Below are 17,668 nucleotides of genomic sequence, written 5' to 3'. Positions count from 1 at the left end.
TTGTAACATGCTAGTCTCAGACTCAGAGAGATACACCTGCTTCTACCTCCAAAATGCTGGGATTAAAGACTTGTACCACCTACCTGGCAACAATTTTTTTTTCCATTTTTTTGTTTTTGTTTTTGTTTTTGTTTTTGTTTTTGTTTTTGGAGACTGGGTTTCTTGTGTAGTTTTGGAGCCTGTCCTGGAATTTACTCTGTAGACCAGGCTGTCCTTGAACTCACAGAGATCTGCCTGCCTCTGCCTTCCCAGTGCTGGTATAAAGCTTGTGCCATCACCTCCTGGCCAACTTTCTTATTTAAATAAAAAGTGTATTGTATAAATCCAGTGTTAAAAAAGATTCACACCAAATCTGAGCGTGGAAGCTCATGTCTGTAATTCCTGTCCTTGAGAGACTGAGGGAGGAGGACTGCCATGTGTTTGGGGCCAGCTTGAGCTATATACCAAGTATCAGGTCAGCTTGGGCTATGGTAAGAGACCCTGTCTTTTCTTTTTCTGTCTCTGTCTCTCTGTCTCTGTCTCTGTCTCTCTGTCTCTTTCCCTCTTTCCCTCCCTCCCTCTTTCCCTCCCTCCCTCTTTCCCTCCCTCCCTCTTTCCCTCCCTCCCTCTTTCCCTCCCTCCCTCTTTCCCTCCCTCCCTCCCTCCCTCCCTCCCTCCCTCCCTCCCTCCCTCCCTCTCTCTCTCTCTCTCTCTCTCTCTCTCTCTCTCTCTCTCTCTCTCTCCATGTAGCCCTGGCTGGCCTCAAACTCACAAGAGATCCACCACCTCCTAGGTACTAAGATTAAAGGTGTACACCACCATGTCCAGCTGTGAGATCCTGTCTTACACACACACACACACACACACACACACACACACACACACACACACACACCTTAAAAATCTCCAACAATGACTTATAAATTATGTTTGACTAATGCCTCTATCATTTTTTAATCTTAATACAATGATTTCTCTTCCACCCCTTTTCTTTCCTTTTGTAATTCAATTGTGCAAGAAACCTTGTTCACTTTAAAGGTTTTTCTTTCTTTGAAACTATTTTTATTTCATGTGCTTTGGTGTTTTTGCCTGAATGTATGTCTGTGTGAGGGTGTCAGATCCTCGGAGGATCTTGTAGAGGCAGAGTCAGGTGGGTCTCTGTGAGTTAGAGGCCGTCCTGGTCTACAGAGCGAGTTCCAGGACGTCCAAGGCTGTTAATAGATAGAGAAACCCTGTCTAGGGGGTGGGGGGAACGACCCAAAAAGAAAAAAAATTGAGAATTTGAGTAGTAAATATTTGATAATACTGAAAAAACATGTGGGGCTATGAAGATGGCTGAGTGGGTGAAGGTTCTTATTGCCAAACTGATGGCCTGAGTTCATTTCCTGGGACCCACAGGATAGAAGCTCAGGAGAACCAACTTCCGAAAGTTGTCCCCTGACCTGTACAAACACACCGTGGCCCATGTCACACACATGATAAGTGCTTTTTTAAATGTTTTTTTAATTATGCAGTAAAAATGATCTAAGTAAATACCATCCCCAGCATGGTAATAAGTAAATAACTGAGTAAAAATTGAACAATCAAAACTTTAGATCCTGCATTTTTTTTTATAGACATACTTAACTGATGTATAGCTGATGCTTCAAATGTAAGGGGCGGAGGAGCTCCAAATGAGGTGGGAATGAACTTCTCAGTAACTAAGGCTCGGTACTGACCACATGGGTTTTCTTCTTTTGTCTGCTTTATAATTTGTTTTGTTTTGTTTTGTTTTTTTGAGACACGGTTTCTCTGTGTAGCTTTGCGCCTTTCCTGGAACTCACTCAGTAGACCAGGCTGACCTTGAACTCACAGAGATCCACCTGCCTCCGCCTCCCGAATGCTGGGATCAAAGGCGTGCGCCACCACCGCCCAGCTATAAATTTTAAATTCTCTACAAGAGAAAAGATTTCTTTAAAGCTATGGTAAACCTGGTGTGTTGGCACACACCTTTAATCCCAGCACTCAGGAAGCAGAGTGAGGCAGATCTCTGTATAGTGAATTGCCAGCCATCCAGGACTACACAGTGAGGCCGGGTGTGGGGCGAGGGGTGGGGTGTGGAATCAGAAAGCTTGTGCTTGTAGCACAATTTCTTGCTCATCTTTTCTTTGTCCTCTGAGCCAGTATTTCTCCTTAGCAATTAGGTGTGGTGCTATAACCAGGACTCAGCAAGCTGTGGGAGCAAGTCTGTGTACTATTTTCTGTTGGTAGCTCACTGCTTTATAAAAAGTGCTGGGATTTCAAATGCCTAATGTCTGGTTCCCCACTCCAGTATTTTCTTTCCTTGTACTTGGAATAAAGTCCATCATGTCTAAATTGGCTTAAGGAGACTGTGGGTGACGTATTTTCTGCCTTCCTCTTGGACTTTATACCACTCTACTTGCCTCTGACCCACTGTGTTTCATAACTGAGGACTTTTGCTGTTTGTACAAGCGGCCTCTGTACTGTCACATTACCTGTTCATTGACTGTTCGAGTCTTAGAATAGTGTTACTTCTGGGAAGCTTTCCCCTGACACTCTCGTTATTAATTTTTCCTGCATAGTAATAAAGGGCATGGTTCTGTATTGTGCTAGTGTTGTTTCATGTATACCTTCCCTTCTAGTCATGAAAATGGGGGCGCTAAATATTTTGTTCATATGTATAAACTGGAAACCTACCACAGTGTCCGACAGGTAGAATGTGTGTAGGAAACATTTGCTGAACAGAGGAGCAGAGAAATGGAAGGTAGAGATGGTCTTCATGCTCTGAAAGCAACTGTGACATTCCTTCCCACCCCTTTTCTGACAGTGCTTGTAGTGTGGATGTACCCATTTCAGCCCAGCTCGAATCATCTCGTAGGTAGACAGTTGTGGAGCTGTCTTAAGGACTCTATACTTTTTACTAAGAAACAGTTCATTTCAGTACCAGTTGTTCTAAGCCTTAAGTCATTAGGTAATAGCGTTTACTTGCATTTGTGTCAAACTTTGTTTTCTTTTTCATTCTCTAAATTTGACTTTGTGTTTTGTTTTGTTTTTTCCCTTTTCTCAGGTACTCTCTGCCCTTGACATACTCCAACCTCCACACATTGACTATTTTGAAGAAATGTATCCTAACCAGGGAGTGTGAAAGAAGGGGACATTGACAATTGTTATTGTTTAACATGCTCTTTTACCACCTTTTGGGGGTTTATGTCATGAATTATATTGTCTCATCCTTGCAGAAGTGGTTAAAACCAGGTAATTTTGAAATCCTAAGTCTGTGGTGGAGCTCATTGTTACCAAGAGGTCCTCTGTGATAACAGATAGACGTCTGGACAAATCTCGTATTTATTCTCCATGTAGTTTTGTGAGCTACATGATTCCTATCCCATTTTGCAGATAGCCAAAGATGCAGCCATGTAGTGCAGGAACTCCATGGGATGAGTGGCTTTGCCATACCCAACAGCTGTCTGTCAAGATGATATAATATCATGCTTGCTTTTAACACTTAGGCTGTGGTGAAGTTAAATGTTGTGTTCCATGAAAAAAAAAATGGCACTGGTGATGATGGTGGTAATGGTGGTGGTGATGGTGGTGGTGAGGATGGCAGTGGTGGTGATGGTGGTCTGTAGCTATTAGTACTATATAGATGCCAGACACACTAAGTTCTTTACACATATTTATTTAATTCCTATAACTGCTGTGTGAAGTACTGTATTTATTCTCATTTTACAGATGAGTAAATTGAGGCACAAAAGGTAAGAAACTTGGTGGATATCATAGAGCTAGAAAGTGTTGGGATTGATGTTTAATTCAGTCTGGCTTGAAAGTATCATGTTCTCAACTCCTGCCTATGTGAACCTCTCCCATTTCCACTAATGCTGCCTAAAGATTGTTGGTTAGGTATCCAGAGTAATAATGAACAGTAAAGTAATACATGTAACAGCTTCTGAGACTGCATGAAGAAAAGGGAGATATAGACAAGGCCATCTTACGGTTGTAGGCTGGGTGCCACCAGTTTCCATTTGCAGGTAACCCAGTGAAGTGTCACATCAAAGATTGAGAATCCCATCACTGAGTTGGGTGAAGTCCTGATTGTATGGTCTATTTGAACAAGGGTTTTTATGGATACTTTAGGCCTGTTATGAAATGAAAGCCAATTATTTGTTACTTTCCTGTTTCAGCACTGAAACAAATGAAAATCTTTCCTTCACACTGGTAACAGTAGCTGGTCATCCCATCCTAGACAGCTGTAACTGGGAACAATGGAGTGTTCCCAGAGAGAAAGAGAGCAGCTCGGTGGGCTTGGGAATGGGGAACCTTATAAAAGGATCACAGTGGCAGTGAGCCACATGGCTGCGGTGTTTCGGTCTGATAAGCCAAGCTCTTAAGTGCTGTCATCCTTGGCAACATTTTAACCCATGAATCATTTATGAAATGGGTCAGTACAACTTGGTGCGCTTGAGGTGCCTCAGCAGTGCACATTCTAAAGAAAGGACTTTTGACTTTTGTCTCTTATCCAGGTCCTGGTTGATTGTGTGCTTAATATACTTTTGGGCCAAGCCACATCATTCTCACATGTATAAAACTGGCCCGATGTGGTAGCACACATCCATAATCCCAGCACTCAGGAGGCTGAGACAGGATCTTGAGTTTAAGGTCAGCCTGGACCACATCGTGAATTCAAAGCCATCTTAAGACCAGGTCTTGGACAGATGGACAGACAGAGGGGGAGGGAGAAAAGGGGAGAGGCAGAAAAATTACCTAAGTGTCTGAAAGAACAAGAATTGGAAAGTACTTTCTCACTTCAGTTTGCTACTCAGGCAGAGGCATTAATTACTGCATTTCAAAGGCTTCGTGAAAATTGCTTGGAGAGAAGGAAGGTGCCATGGGAGTGAGCAGCACTTCTTCATTCTGCAGAAGTGCCCTCTAAGGCTTGGCCCTGGCTACCTTCTTTAACCTTTTAGTTGATGGTTCAGTCTGGGTACATTCTTTGGAAATGAAGTTGTTGAAACCAAACATTTATACCAGCAAAAATGTTCCTCTAGATACATATTTTACTATATTATAGTTGGTATCAGAGGTTCCCAAGACTAGCCACAGATTGTTGGACTTCTGGAAGAACTCAGAGGACTCAGAAAAGCTGTTGTTCTCATGATTACAGTTTATTGTAGCAAAAGACTGCAGATTAAAATTAGCAAAGGAGAAGGCTCATTGGGCAGGTGTGGGGTTCCAATTGTGCTCTTTTAGTAGAACAGTAAGGACTCGGTTTAGTTGTGCCAGCTATGATGTATAACAACAAGGGCAAGTCATACAAACCAGGGAAGCTCCTTTGAGCCCTTGCTGTTCAGAGACTATATTGTGGGTCGGTTACATAGTATGGAGCCACTCATGTACCCAACCTTCCTCTCCAGTTGTCTTTCCCTCCTCTGCTAGAGGGCAGAAGAATACAACATAACACAGAGTGCTGGACATACAAAAACAGGTGCTCACCAGAAATCCTACTGTGAGCATAAACTTAATGTGCCATAGCCAAACCCCCCAAGGATGCAGTGATACCAATATCAGGCAGTGCTCTGGTGGCTCAAAGGCCATTTCCCAGCCTGAAGACTTTGGACTATTTAGGGTTTGGCTAAACCTGGACTGCTGAATTTGTCTATGCTGTCCATAAATTATCTGTGGGGAAAGAATGTTTTAATTTAAAAGAAAAAAAATGATGAATATGAACACACTAAATACCAAACACATTTCAATTCACTTCATTGAACATTGTCTAATTCACGATAACCATTTTTGCCTACATTATAGTTCAGTCACAAGTTGTTTATATCACAGATTAATTTTGTGTTCTAAGGTTTGTTGGTCCTTTAAGAAAATCAAGGTGGCTTAGCAGAGGAAGGGCACGTGCTTTCAAGCCTGACCACCTAAGTTTGATCCTTGGTACCCATCTGGTGGGAAGAGAAAGCCGACCCCCACAAGTTGTTTCTGATCTCCACACATGCACACCCCTCACAAACACACTCATAGATACACAATAAAGAAATAAGTAAATGTGATGAGATGGAATTTCTACCAGGGAGGTATTCTCTGTCACTTATTATGGACTTATTATGGACCATCATTTAATTGTTCCTGAGAAAACCTTGGTTCATCATGATTTCATGAATTTTCAAAAGAAAAGTTAGGATAGTTAGATTTTAAAATCATTTGTGGTATAGCTGACTTAGTAGTGTTAATAGTCAATTTCAGTCCATTTTATTAATTAGCTAGCACATGTTTATGATTCATCATGAGTGTTCAAATAAAACCTTTGTCATAAAATACTCATGGAATCTTCTAGTATATGGTTTGCTTAAACATTTACTTTTTTTTTTGGCTTTATATCACCTTGTAACTTCCTTTTAAAATTGACATATTGCTCTTAAAGTAATGGTAAATTCTTTCAACTCTAAACCTCAATATTCTTATGTTTCCTATCTTCTAATTTTTGCTTATATGTAGAATCATGAAAAGAAAAAAAAGCTAATTAATCTCTGTGAGGTGTTATTTGTGAAAACTGGGTGCTTTCACTATGAGAAGGATCGTACCTGTGACTGGCATACAGTTGTAAAGATTGTTCAGGAAGGCGTAGTTAGCTTGGACAGCAGTGGATAGCTGACAGATGAAAGGGAAGGAAATGCCTTGGTTCCATGTATACTCTGCTTTTGCTCATTCTTTCAATATCCTAAAATGAGTGGTCTGCTTTTGTTTTTCTGTACTGCAGATGAATTTGTTAGTGCCAAAGCAAAAAAAGCCTCTAGACTCTCTTCAGTTAGGTAACAAGAAAACTTATTACCTAAAACACAGATATATTAAAGATTAATAGGGTCTTATGTTACCATAGGAATTGGTTATATTATTTGCTTGTGTCAGAGCCCCCTTTATGGTATCTCAGAAATATGCACACATACTATTATAGATAGTGGGTTGTTTTTCTCTTTCAGAGGGTTGCTATGTCTTTGTGGACTTTAGAGTGAATAATATTTTGGTTTTTAAATACAGTTGGCCCTCTTCTGTTTGTGTGTTCCATAACTAAAATTCAACTATTCTTAGATGGAAATATTCATGAAAAAAAATTCATCTGTAGTGAGTGTGCACAAATTCCTTATCATTTTTTCTTAATAATGTAACAACTATTTACACAATGTATATGTTATATTAGGTATAAGTCATCTAGAAATGTCTTAAAGTAGCCGGGCGTGGTGGCGCACGCCTTTAATCCCAGCACTCGGGAGGCAGAGGCAGGCGGATCTTTGTGAGTTCGAGGCCAGCCTGGGCTACCAAGTGAGCTCCAGGAAAGGCGCAAAGCTACACAGAGAAACCCTGTCTCGAAAAAACCAAAAAAAAAAAAAAAAAAGAAATGTCTTAAAGTAATGAGAGGAGCTGGCAATATAGACCAATGCTTAAAACATTTGTCTAGCATGCACAAGGACCTGGTTTCAGTATCCCATGCATGGGAGGATCTGTGTATTTGAGGGGTTTTGGTATCTGATGAGGGGCCTAGAAACAAGCTCATGAAGATACTGAAGGATCACATTGTATATGGTCATGGCATAGTGCTGTTAGGAACTGTTTTTGAAGCCTACTTGAGACTTGTTTTCGACAAGTTCTAAATATATTTGTTATACATAATGAATTTGTTTGGTTGTTGGATATTTAATTGAAGAGACCCATACTTAGAGTCAATCAGTCTCTCTGTCTTGTTTCTCTCCCTCCTGCATTGCCCTCACCTCTGTATATGCTCACATACGTATTGCCTAAGTTGTAAGGGGAAAGAAGTAATCTTCCATTGTACATACATTTACTATATAGTTAGACTTTTTCTAAGATAAGAAAAATTGTGATGCTATGTTACATAATTCAGTTTTAATATACAAGCATTTGTAAACCAGAAGGTAGGGGGCTGGAGAGATGGCTCAGCAGTTAAAGGCACTTACTGGTCTTTCAGAGGGCCTGAGTTAAGAACCCAGTATGTATATTGAGTGACCCACAACTACCTGTGTCTTCAGAGAGATCCTACCCCTCTGGCCTCCAGAGGCACCTGTTTAAACTCAGACACACATACAGACACGTAATTAAAAATAATAAAAATAAACCTTTAAAACTAAAAGATGATTTGAATTTAATTGAAAGCTGGCCCTGGTAGCAAATTCCTATAATCCTAGCAGTTGGGAGGGGTAAGGTAGAGGATCAGGAGTTTAAAGCCAGCCTTCATTATATGAGACCCTGTCTCAAATCTCCCACTATTTCCCCTCAAAGCCCTAGTTGAATAGTTAATATTGTTCTAGAAAATCTGAGTTTTCTGAGCATTTTGATGTAATTAGGTATACAGGATCAGTATATAGCTTTGTACAGTTAATTATCTGTTTCCCCAGAGAAACTGAAACTAATAAACATGATTATATTCATGTCTTATAGGAAATTTGCTTATATATATAAATATATATATTGGACTTTTTGTTGTTGTTTTGTTTTGGGTTTTTTGTTTTTGTTTTTCAAGACAGGGTTTCTCTGTGTAGCTTTGCACCTTTTCCTGCAACTCCCTCTCTAGCCCAGGCTGGCCTCAAACTCACAGAGATCCGCCTGCCTCTGCCTCCCGAGTGCTGAGATTAAAGGCGTGCGCCGCCACCCGGCTGCTTGTATTTTTAAATAGTATGATTCTGAGATTATCCAGCAACTAAAATTGGTCAGTATATAGATTATAATTGTTTCCATACCTGCCTGTAGAAGGTAGCAGATTTGGCCAAAGTCAAGTGCAGAACGAATAGGAAGTCCCACCAAGACCTGGTATACCTTCCAGTGTTACTTTATTTTACAGTTTTTTTTTTATTGTGTGAGAGTGGGTATGAGTACATGCATGCTATAACGCACATGTGGAGGTTAGAAACAACTTGCAGGCAGGCATCAGTTCTCTCCTACCATGTGGGTCCCAGGGGTCAAACTCAGGTTGTCAGGCTTGGCATCAAGTGCCTTTACCAAGGACTGTCTTGCCAGCCTCAGATTTGATGTTGTTGTTTTGTCTTGTTGGTTTTTTTGAACAGGGTTTCTCTGTGTACCTTTGGAACCTGTCCTGGAACTCATTCTATAGACCAGGCTCACCTCAGACTCACAGAGCTCTACCTACCTCTGCCTCCCGAATGCTGGAATTAAAGGATGCACCACCACTGCCCGGCCAGCGCCCCCACCCTCCAGCTGAGGACTGAACCCAGGACCTTGCTCTATCACTGAGCTAAATCCCCAACCCCTAAAGATTTTTTTTTTTTTTTAATTTGATTACTTCTTTAAGATGGGTTCTTACTATGTAGCCCATGTTGGCCTCAAATTGGTGAGCCTCTTTTTTTTTTTTTAATGGTTTTTTGAGACAGGGTTCCTCTGTGTAGCTTTGCGCCTTTCCTGGATCTCGTTCTGTAGACCAGGCTGGCCTCGAACTCAAAGATCCACCTGGCTCTGCCTCCCAAGTGCTGGGATTAAAGGCGTGCACCACCACTGCCCGGCTTATTTGACTTTCTTAAAGATTGTGTATATTTTTCTAAATTAGTGAATTAGCTTTCAATGGATTACATTTTTCATTTTGTACTCTGAGTTTCTGTTAGAAAACTGTATGAAAACTGTTTGCAACTTAATTACATTTGGCTACTGAAGTTAAACTCAGAGAAACAGTTCTAATTGTTTGACTGAGAAACTATTTCCTTCAGTTAAGATTCTGCACTCTATGCATTCTGCACTCTGTGCAGTACACACAAACAGGCCTCAGTACACATAAACAGGCCTCTTACATAGTACCAGATGATTACTAGATTAGAAAAAATAAATACTACTTTTTTTTTTGGAAAACGCGTATTTTTAGCTAGAGATTCTTAGTGTTTTGTGGTAAAAAGTACGTATGGTGCAAGTCTTCTGTGCTAAGAAGCACTTGGTGGAAATGAGAGGTCTAATGGAGTGACCATACATCCTCTTTTGTAACTAGTCTTGGATTTTTACCTTCATCTCCTGGCCTAGTTATTAATGTTAGTTATTCCACTCTCAGAAGTGTCCTCCTTTGGATAATAGATTTGCATGGTTATCTTTTGCTTAGTTGTGTCTGTTTATTAGAGACAGAATTTCACTGTGCTTAGGCTGAGCTTGAATTCCAAATCCTGGTGCCTCAGCCTTCTGATTACAGGTGTGTGCCACCATTACCAGATTTTGGACGATAGACTTGGTATTACAGGAGTGTCTAGTGATAGTGGTTCCAGCCCATTAAAACCTTGTAGCCTTTGGAAAGTCTAGGAACCAGTACAGAAAAGAACCAGCAAATGAAGTGCATGGGTAATCACAGTCTTACACAACAGCTGTGTGGCACAGACCAGAAACCCTCCCTGAGACTTTTAAAGAGACACATTAAGAATTTCTTGTTAGCTGGGTGTGGTGGCGCATGCCTTTAATCCCAGCACTTGGGAGGCAGAGGCAGGTGGATCCCTGAGTTTGAGGGCAGCCTGATCTACAGAGCGAGTTCCAGGAGGACAGCCAGGGCTGTTTCATGAAGAAAACCTGTCTCAAAAAAAAAAAAAAAAGAATTTCTTGTTGATATGTTCCATGAGCATAAGTATTACTAATCTTATTTGCAGGAATTTGTCTTTTTTCAGCACTATGTTCCTGTCAATGCCTGACATAATAGGTACAAAATAAACATTTTTAAATGATAAAGTAAAGGAGTCTCTGTCTTACAGATTTTATAATCTAGTGTAAAATCCAGCCATATAGATAATGGTTATGATACAGGTTTGAAAGTACTGTGATAATTTAAAAACAGAGACTAGGGGTGATAGTACATGCCTGTAATTCCAGTACTGGGAGGCAGAGGACCAGGGGTTCAGTGGTAGCCTGAGCTACAGAATGTCTCCAGAAACAAGGTATAGTGAGGACACAAGAGATCTGATTTTGACTGTTTCCATTTTAATTTTACAAGCTGGATTACTTGAAAAGCACTTGATGATTTAAAGCAAAAGCTTTCAGTTACATAGTGTCACCAAGCATGGCCCTTTACCACGGAAGTAGAAACAATGCCCAGAAGACTAGAACAGAACGGCCAAGCAGTAGCCAGATTCCCAATCAGTGATCATTTTGTCTGTGGCTGGTGGGCCTTGTTTAGTCGTTCAGCCAAACAGCTGTGAAGTGTGTGACTTTAATTTCTGTGCATACAAACTTTAGAAAGAAATTTAATGTGTCCTGAGTACTTTACTTCCATCTTCATTTTAAGATGAAGAAACAAGGGCTGGAGAGATGGCTCAGTGGGTAAGAGCACTGGCTGCTCTTGCAGAGAGGATCCAGTGTCCTCTTCTGGCTTTCCTGGGCACCAGGCACATGTGTGGCACACAGACTTACATGCAGGCAAGAAAACATTCATGTACATGGATTTTTTTTTTCTTTTTCGAGACAGGGTTTTTTAAATTTTTAATTAAAAAGGAAGAAATAAAGTAGCTAATGGTTGTGGTATGATGTTCCAGTTGGAGCGGCAGAAGCAAGCTTTCATGAATGCTCAGTCTTTGTTTGGCTAGAGATTAGCATACAGTTTCATAATAATTTAGACTGGAGTAAATGTTCTCAAGTTCTCTTGGGCAGAATGACATTTTAAACTAAATTATCTGGACACAGAAGTAGATTTCTCAGACCTGTTGTCTGCTCAGACTGATTTGAGGTCTTGGTGGCTTTTGGAGAATGAGTTTATACTTGTTAGCTGTGGTCTGGGCTTGCACAGATGTGCAAAAAGGGCAAGATAACTGTACTTGGAGCATGGCGATAGTACAGATTAGAGAGGGTTACACTGGTAGGATCCACAGTAGGCTACATACAGGAGAGTTCTCATGGGCCAATGGCCCCTTCTCATGGTGTCTATAAGGAGAGAATGGTTACTAAAAAGTGTTATTTGGGTGGTTCTCTGTTTTGACTCAGATTAGGTACACAGTTTGCCTTTCTCAGCATGCACTCAAAACCAGTTTAGGCCAGATCAGCCTTTCCATTCTTCCTACCCAGATATATAGAAAATACATTTGAGTAGAAGTTGTCTAAACTTGATTGTTGTTAGGGTGGAGATACTTACACTACTGTTCAGAGAGGTGTATACTTAGCCTGAGAGTCTGATGTTACTGGGTGCATTGTTTGGAGAGGCGGGTGATGGGCATAGCATGTGCAGAGCAAGGAGTTGCCGTTAGAAGAGGGAGGAAGCATATGATGACCAAAACCAAATAGGGTCCCAGGTTACTAAACCATTCCCTCTGCTTGCCTTCCTCACACTTGTTGTATTGGTGTGTGTTTGGGGGTGTGGGGGGGGAATCCATGTATTTTGCAACTTCTTGGACTGATATTTACTCTGAGTATATTAAGAGATCATTGAAGATTTGACTTTTTGTAAATGAAAACTGTGGGGCAATAAAGTGTTCTCAATGTAGCTAGAAGCTTACTTTAAAAAAAAAAAGACACATGTTTTGGATGGTTCTATTTTGAGATATCTGTAGCTCAGGCTGTTTTCAGGTGTGCTGTGTAGCTGAGGGTGGCCTTGCGTTTCTAGTCCTGCGGCCCCCACCTCTCAGCTGCTGCAGTACAGCCATGTCCTCCCACTGCAGTGCTGGGATCAAACCTAAGGCTTCTTGTAAGCTAGACAAACATTCTGCCTAGCTCCAGCTACAGTTCTTAAAATTGTTATAGTCTTTCTTTTTCTTTCTTCCTTTCTTTCTTTCTTTCTTTCTTTCTTTCTTTCTTTCTTTCTTTCTTTCTTTCTTTCTTTCTTTCTTTCTTTTTTTAGAAAACTATTCTAGTCTTTGTGGCTTCTGTGGCTTCTTTTGAATACTTGATTGACTTTTTTTTTTTTTTTAATCAGGGTCTCAACCAGCCAAGGTTGTCCTGGAACTTACTCTATAACCCAGGCTGGCCTCCAACTGGGGTTTATGAATGTATGTGTTTTTGATGGTCACTGTTGGGGGTCATCAGGCTCTACCATCCACATATGACAGACACAGAGCCGACTTGTCTTCCCCAATGCACTTTGTAAAGGCTGAGATTTGAAATAACACCCTTTTTTCTGGGACGCTTTTCTTTTGTTTTTTATTTGTTTTTGAGACAGGGTCTTTTGTATCCCAGGCTAGCCTCAAAATCCTGATCCTCTACTTCCACCTCCCAAATGATGAGATTACAGGTATGCACTACCACATCCAGTTTTATACAGTGCTAGAGACTGAATCCAGGGCTTTGTGCAAGCTCAGCAAGCACTTTATCACTTGGGCAGGCACAGCCCAGCCCTCCTGTCTTATTATGTATGTAATTACAGTTTCAGTGACAGAGACTCAGTCGACAGCTTTCTGGACAATGACAAACTAGAATGACAGCTTTCCACCTTGTTTGCTGTTTTTCTGGTGGTACAGTTGATTTTTAGTCAGATTTTTTATTATTTACTTTTAAGGGTGTGTGTCTCTCTGTCTTCTGTCTGTCTGTCTGTCTGTCTACATGATGTCAGAGGTGTCCCATCCCTTTGGAGCTGGAGTTACAGACAGTACTGAGCCACCTGTTGTGGGTGCTGGGAACTGTATCTGTGTTCAGTACAAGAGCGCTATGTGTTCTTAACCAATGAGCCATCTCTCCAGCCCCCATGATTTTTAAGTCAATTTTAAATTGAAATTGAGGTAGTTTTAATTTTTGACATTCTATACAATAAATTCGTTTGCTTTAAAAGGGAAAGGAATTTGCCTTTGCCGGGGGAAGCAGTGCCATTCAAATAATTGAACAGGATGACCTTTTATCCCATTGATTTCTGTAGAGAAGCACGGGTATGCCTCAGAAAAGGTCAGTGGTTATAATTGAAGCACACACCGATTTTTCTCTGCTTGCAAGAGCACCATACTTTTTGTTGCAGGGATGATGAGATTTAGGGCTGACCATTTATTAAAAGAGAGCATAGCTTGCTTACATTGGCACATTGCTGTTTTTCTTAGAAAGCATTATTTGAAATCGACAGTATCCACACCAGAGCCTATGCCCATATATTTAATGCTTTCATTTTCATTTCAGATGAAATCTAGGTTGAAATTTCCCTCTCTGTGGACTTGATTTAAAAAGGAGGGAGAAAGTAAAGGAAGAGAATTCATTAAGTCTTATGTTTATGATTGGAATTTTCTTTCAACTAGGAATGTCAGGAGTTTAAAATTCATATTTGAAATGGATTAGAGCATGTTTTAACTGGCATTCATGTATAAGAGAATCTGGCTGGAGGGTTTAATAAACTATAGTATGCAAATCAAGAATTTACTGTGCCCTTTGGAAAAGTCCCTTGACTGTCATATTTGTTCCAGCATGTATCACATCAAGATGAAGACGTTTTAAAGGTGCTTTAAAAAGTGTCAGGCCTGACAACTTCAGTTTGATCCCTAGGCCCCCAGAGTGGAATGAGAGAACTGACTCCCCAGAGTTGTCCTCTGACCTCTATAGACAAGCTGTGATGTATACTCGCACACACACACACACACACACACACACACACACACACACACACACACAGACACACACTCTATTCTTGATCAGTCTAGAAATGAAGACCAGGTTCCATCCTAGCACCTAGGAGCCAGAGGCAGGCAGGGAGATCTGTATGAGTTTGAGGCCAGTTTGGTCTACAAACAATAATAATTATTATTATTATGATGATGATGATGATGATGATGATTATTAATCATATATCACCAATGAGAGAGACTTTTTTTTGAGGCAGAATTTCATTATGTATCCCAATATGGTCTCAGATTTGGAGGTTTTCCTGCCTCAGCCTCAGATCTGGGAATGCACACCTAACTGCTATACCTGGCTTAAGATGAAGATTCTTTTAAAAGAAAGAAAAAATAATTGTAGAACTCTCCAAGTGTGGAGCCTACTTAATATTTAATATTACAAGATTTCTTTTTTCTAGTCTGGCTTAATGTTGGTTGCTATCCAGTATAAATTGGAAACAGATTGATGTTTCCATTATTTAAAATCATAAAAAAAAAAAAAAACCTGGACAGTAAAGACCAATGCCTTTAATCCCAGTCTGGGGAGGAAGAGGCAGGCCAGTCTGGTCTACAAGTTGAGTTCCAGGATAGCCAGAACTACACAGAGAAATCCTGTCTTGAAAAAACAAACAAACAAAAATATCAGTAAAAAGTGATTGGGATTAAGGTTAGCTTTAGCTTTTCGGAGCTTTCTCTTCACATTCATTCTACAGGGAATAGTTTGATACAATGGGTTCTCCATTTTCTAATCCAGTTAGATCAGTTAAAGGCACTGATTGTGTTCTATGAAAGTATATACCATCAATAGCTCATTGCATGTAGAGAACATTCTATTCTTCAAGTGAGTAGGAAAGCCAGCCTGCTCTCCATTTGAACTCTAGATAATGAGTGGGGTTTTTTTAAGATTGATTGATTGATTGATTAATTTATGTGATGTTCTGCCTGCATGTGTCCCTGCAGGCCAGAAAGGGCACCAGCTGGGAATTGAACTCAGGACCTCTCAAAGAACAGTCAGTGCTCTTAACCACTGAGCCATCTCTCCAGCCCAATAATGAGTGTTTTAACCCAGCAAGTATTTTTAATTTTTAAAGACAGGGTTTCACTGTGTAGCCATACTGGCCTAGAACTCAGTATGTAGACCAGATTGGCCTCAGACTCAGAGATCCACCTGCTGCTGCCTACCAGATGCTGGGATTAAAGGCGTGAACCACCATGCCTAGTTAGGTAATTTTTATGTAGCTGTATCACAGCTTTTCTCTTGTGCTCAACTTGAACTGCTTCAGTGGCTAGCTCTGTTAAAATGCTTGCTTAGCCATATTTTATTTAGACATATTTGTGTAGCATTTTAGCAGTATAGAGGAAGCATTTCTAATAGTTTATGAACTCAAATACTTCTCATTCTCTGAGTGTTTTAATAAATTGTTTCTTTTGGTTTTCATTGGCTTTGATTCTCTGTGTGTATTTGTACATGTGGAAGCCAGAAGTCAACATCAGCTGTTTTCCTCAGTTGCTCTCCACCTAGTTTTTTTTTTTTTTCTTTTTTCTTTTTTTCTTTTTTCTTTTTCTTTTTTTTTTTTTTTTTGACAGGGTTTCTCTGTGTAGCCCTGGCTGTCTTGGAACTTGCTTTGTAGACCAGGCTGGCCTCGGACTCACAGGCCTCTTGCCTCTATTACCTGAGTGCTGGGATTCATGAGTGTGGGTGTGGGTGTGGGTATGTGTTTAGAGACCAGGTCTCATTGAATCTGGAACTCACTGAGCTAGACTGACTAACCAGCAAGTCCCAGGGAGTCTCCTGTCTTTCCTCTCTAGCACTGATATTACAGACCTGCCACTATGCCCAGCTCTTCTGTGGCCGCTTGGGATTAAACTCAGGTCCTTATGCTTGCATAACAAGCACTTTACCACTACCCTCCTCCCCTGCCCACCTACCCCACCCCACAGCCCTGGATCAGTTTATTTTTCCTCTTTATTCTAAGATGGGCTGGGCGACCAGACATGGGACTATGAAAAATTGACCTTCGTCCCCTATTTCTAGAATATTCTTTTTTTCTTTTCTTAACCTTTTTTTTTTTTTTAAAGACAAGATCTTACTGTGTAGCCCAGGCTTGCCTCAAATTCATGGCCATCTTCCTGCTTCTACCTCCCAAATACACGCACCACCATGCCTAGCCAGAGTATTCTGCTATTAAACTTTTCCAGCCAGATGTCTCCCTTTCTTGTGAATACCACAGCTTGGTGGCTTTTCCAGTAGATGTTCTTGGTATTAGAACATAATTAATGGCAGTCTCTTCAGTCCCCTCCTTCTTTCTCTCTGCCTGCCATTCTGCCTTCTCTCTTTAGTTCTAGCAATTGATAGTAGATGTCTGGGTTTAATAACGTATAAAATGGGGGAAAAGCTGGGTGTCAGAGCATGCCTGTAACCCCAGCATTTGGAGCAGTGTATGGCAGTGAGTGCCAGAAGAGTAGTCAGGGAAGGTCACAGACAGACCTCGGTGAGACCTTAAGAATGCAGCAAGGTGTGTCCAGCCCACAAGTGTCTGATGGCATTAACATAAGCAGGTGGACTTCCTTTTTAAAAATATGTTTGTACTCTGGTCATATTTATAGTCCACTCCTCCCAGGTACACCATCCCCCCATTTCCTATTCCTTCACAACGTTGTGTCCCCTAGTGTTTTGTTTGTTAATGACCCATGGAGTTCAGTTTGTGCTGCCCGTATACAATGGACTTGGGGCCACCCATTGGATTATAGTGTACCTGCCAGAGGCCACACCCTTAAAGAAAACTGACTCCCTCGAAGGAGCCATCAACTGTACAGGAAACTGTACAGGAAAGTTGACTGGCTTGATCTTATTCCGGTCTTTGTGCAGGCAGCTGCTATGAGTTCATGGATGCCCAGGTGGACTTTCACAAAACTCTGGAATTAACAAGCCTACTCTGGATGTGGTAGGGAAAGTTTTTATCTTTTTGTAATTTTTTTATTATTATTTTTTTCTGTGTATGAATCTATGTGGTTCATGGAGACCAGAATAGGCCACAGACCCCCAGAAGCCCAACATAGGTGTTGAGAACCAAACTCCTCTGGAATCGTAGTAATTGCTCTTGATCTCTGAGCTATCTTTCCAGCCCCTGAGTTTTATTTTT

The 17,668-nt window shown here is 40.8% G+C and overlaps 1 protein-coding gene across 2 annotated transcripts in view; it reads left to right on the top strand.

Annotated features, from left to right (window-relative positions):
* Nlk (nemo like kinase) overlaps positions 1-17,668 on the top strand; it is a 130,308-nt gene that overhangs the window by 74,420 nt on the left and 38,220 nt on the right. For both annotated transcript variants that reach the window (XM_076542964.1, XM_006977534.4), the window contains exon 3: positions 3,047-3,102. In XM_076542964.1, the coding sequence (XP_076399079.1) occupies positions 3,047-3,102 (56 nt within the window). The remainder of the gene's footprint in view (positions 1-3,046; positions 3,103-17,668) is intronic.

This window comes from Peromyscus maniculatus, chromosome 8 (genome assembly GCF_049852395.1).
Source record: "Peromyscus maniculatus bairdii isolate BWxNUB_F1_BW_parent chromosome 8, HU_Pman_BW_mat_3.1, whole genome shotgun sequence".
Lineage (NCBI taxonomy): Eukaryota > Metazoa > Chordata > Mammalia > Rodentia > Cricetidae > Peromyscus > Peromyscus maniculatus.
This window is presented reverse-complemented; position numbering and strand designations above follow the sequence as displayed.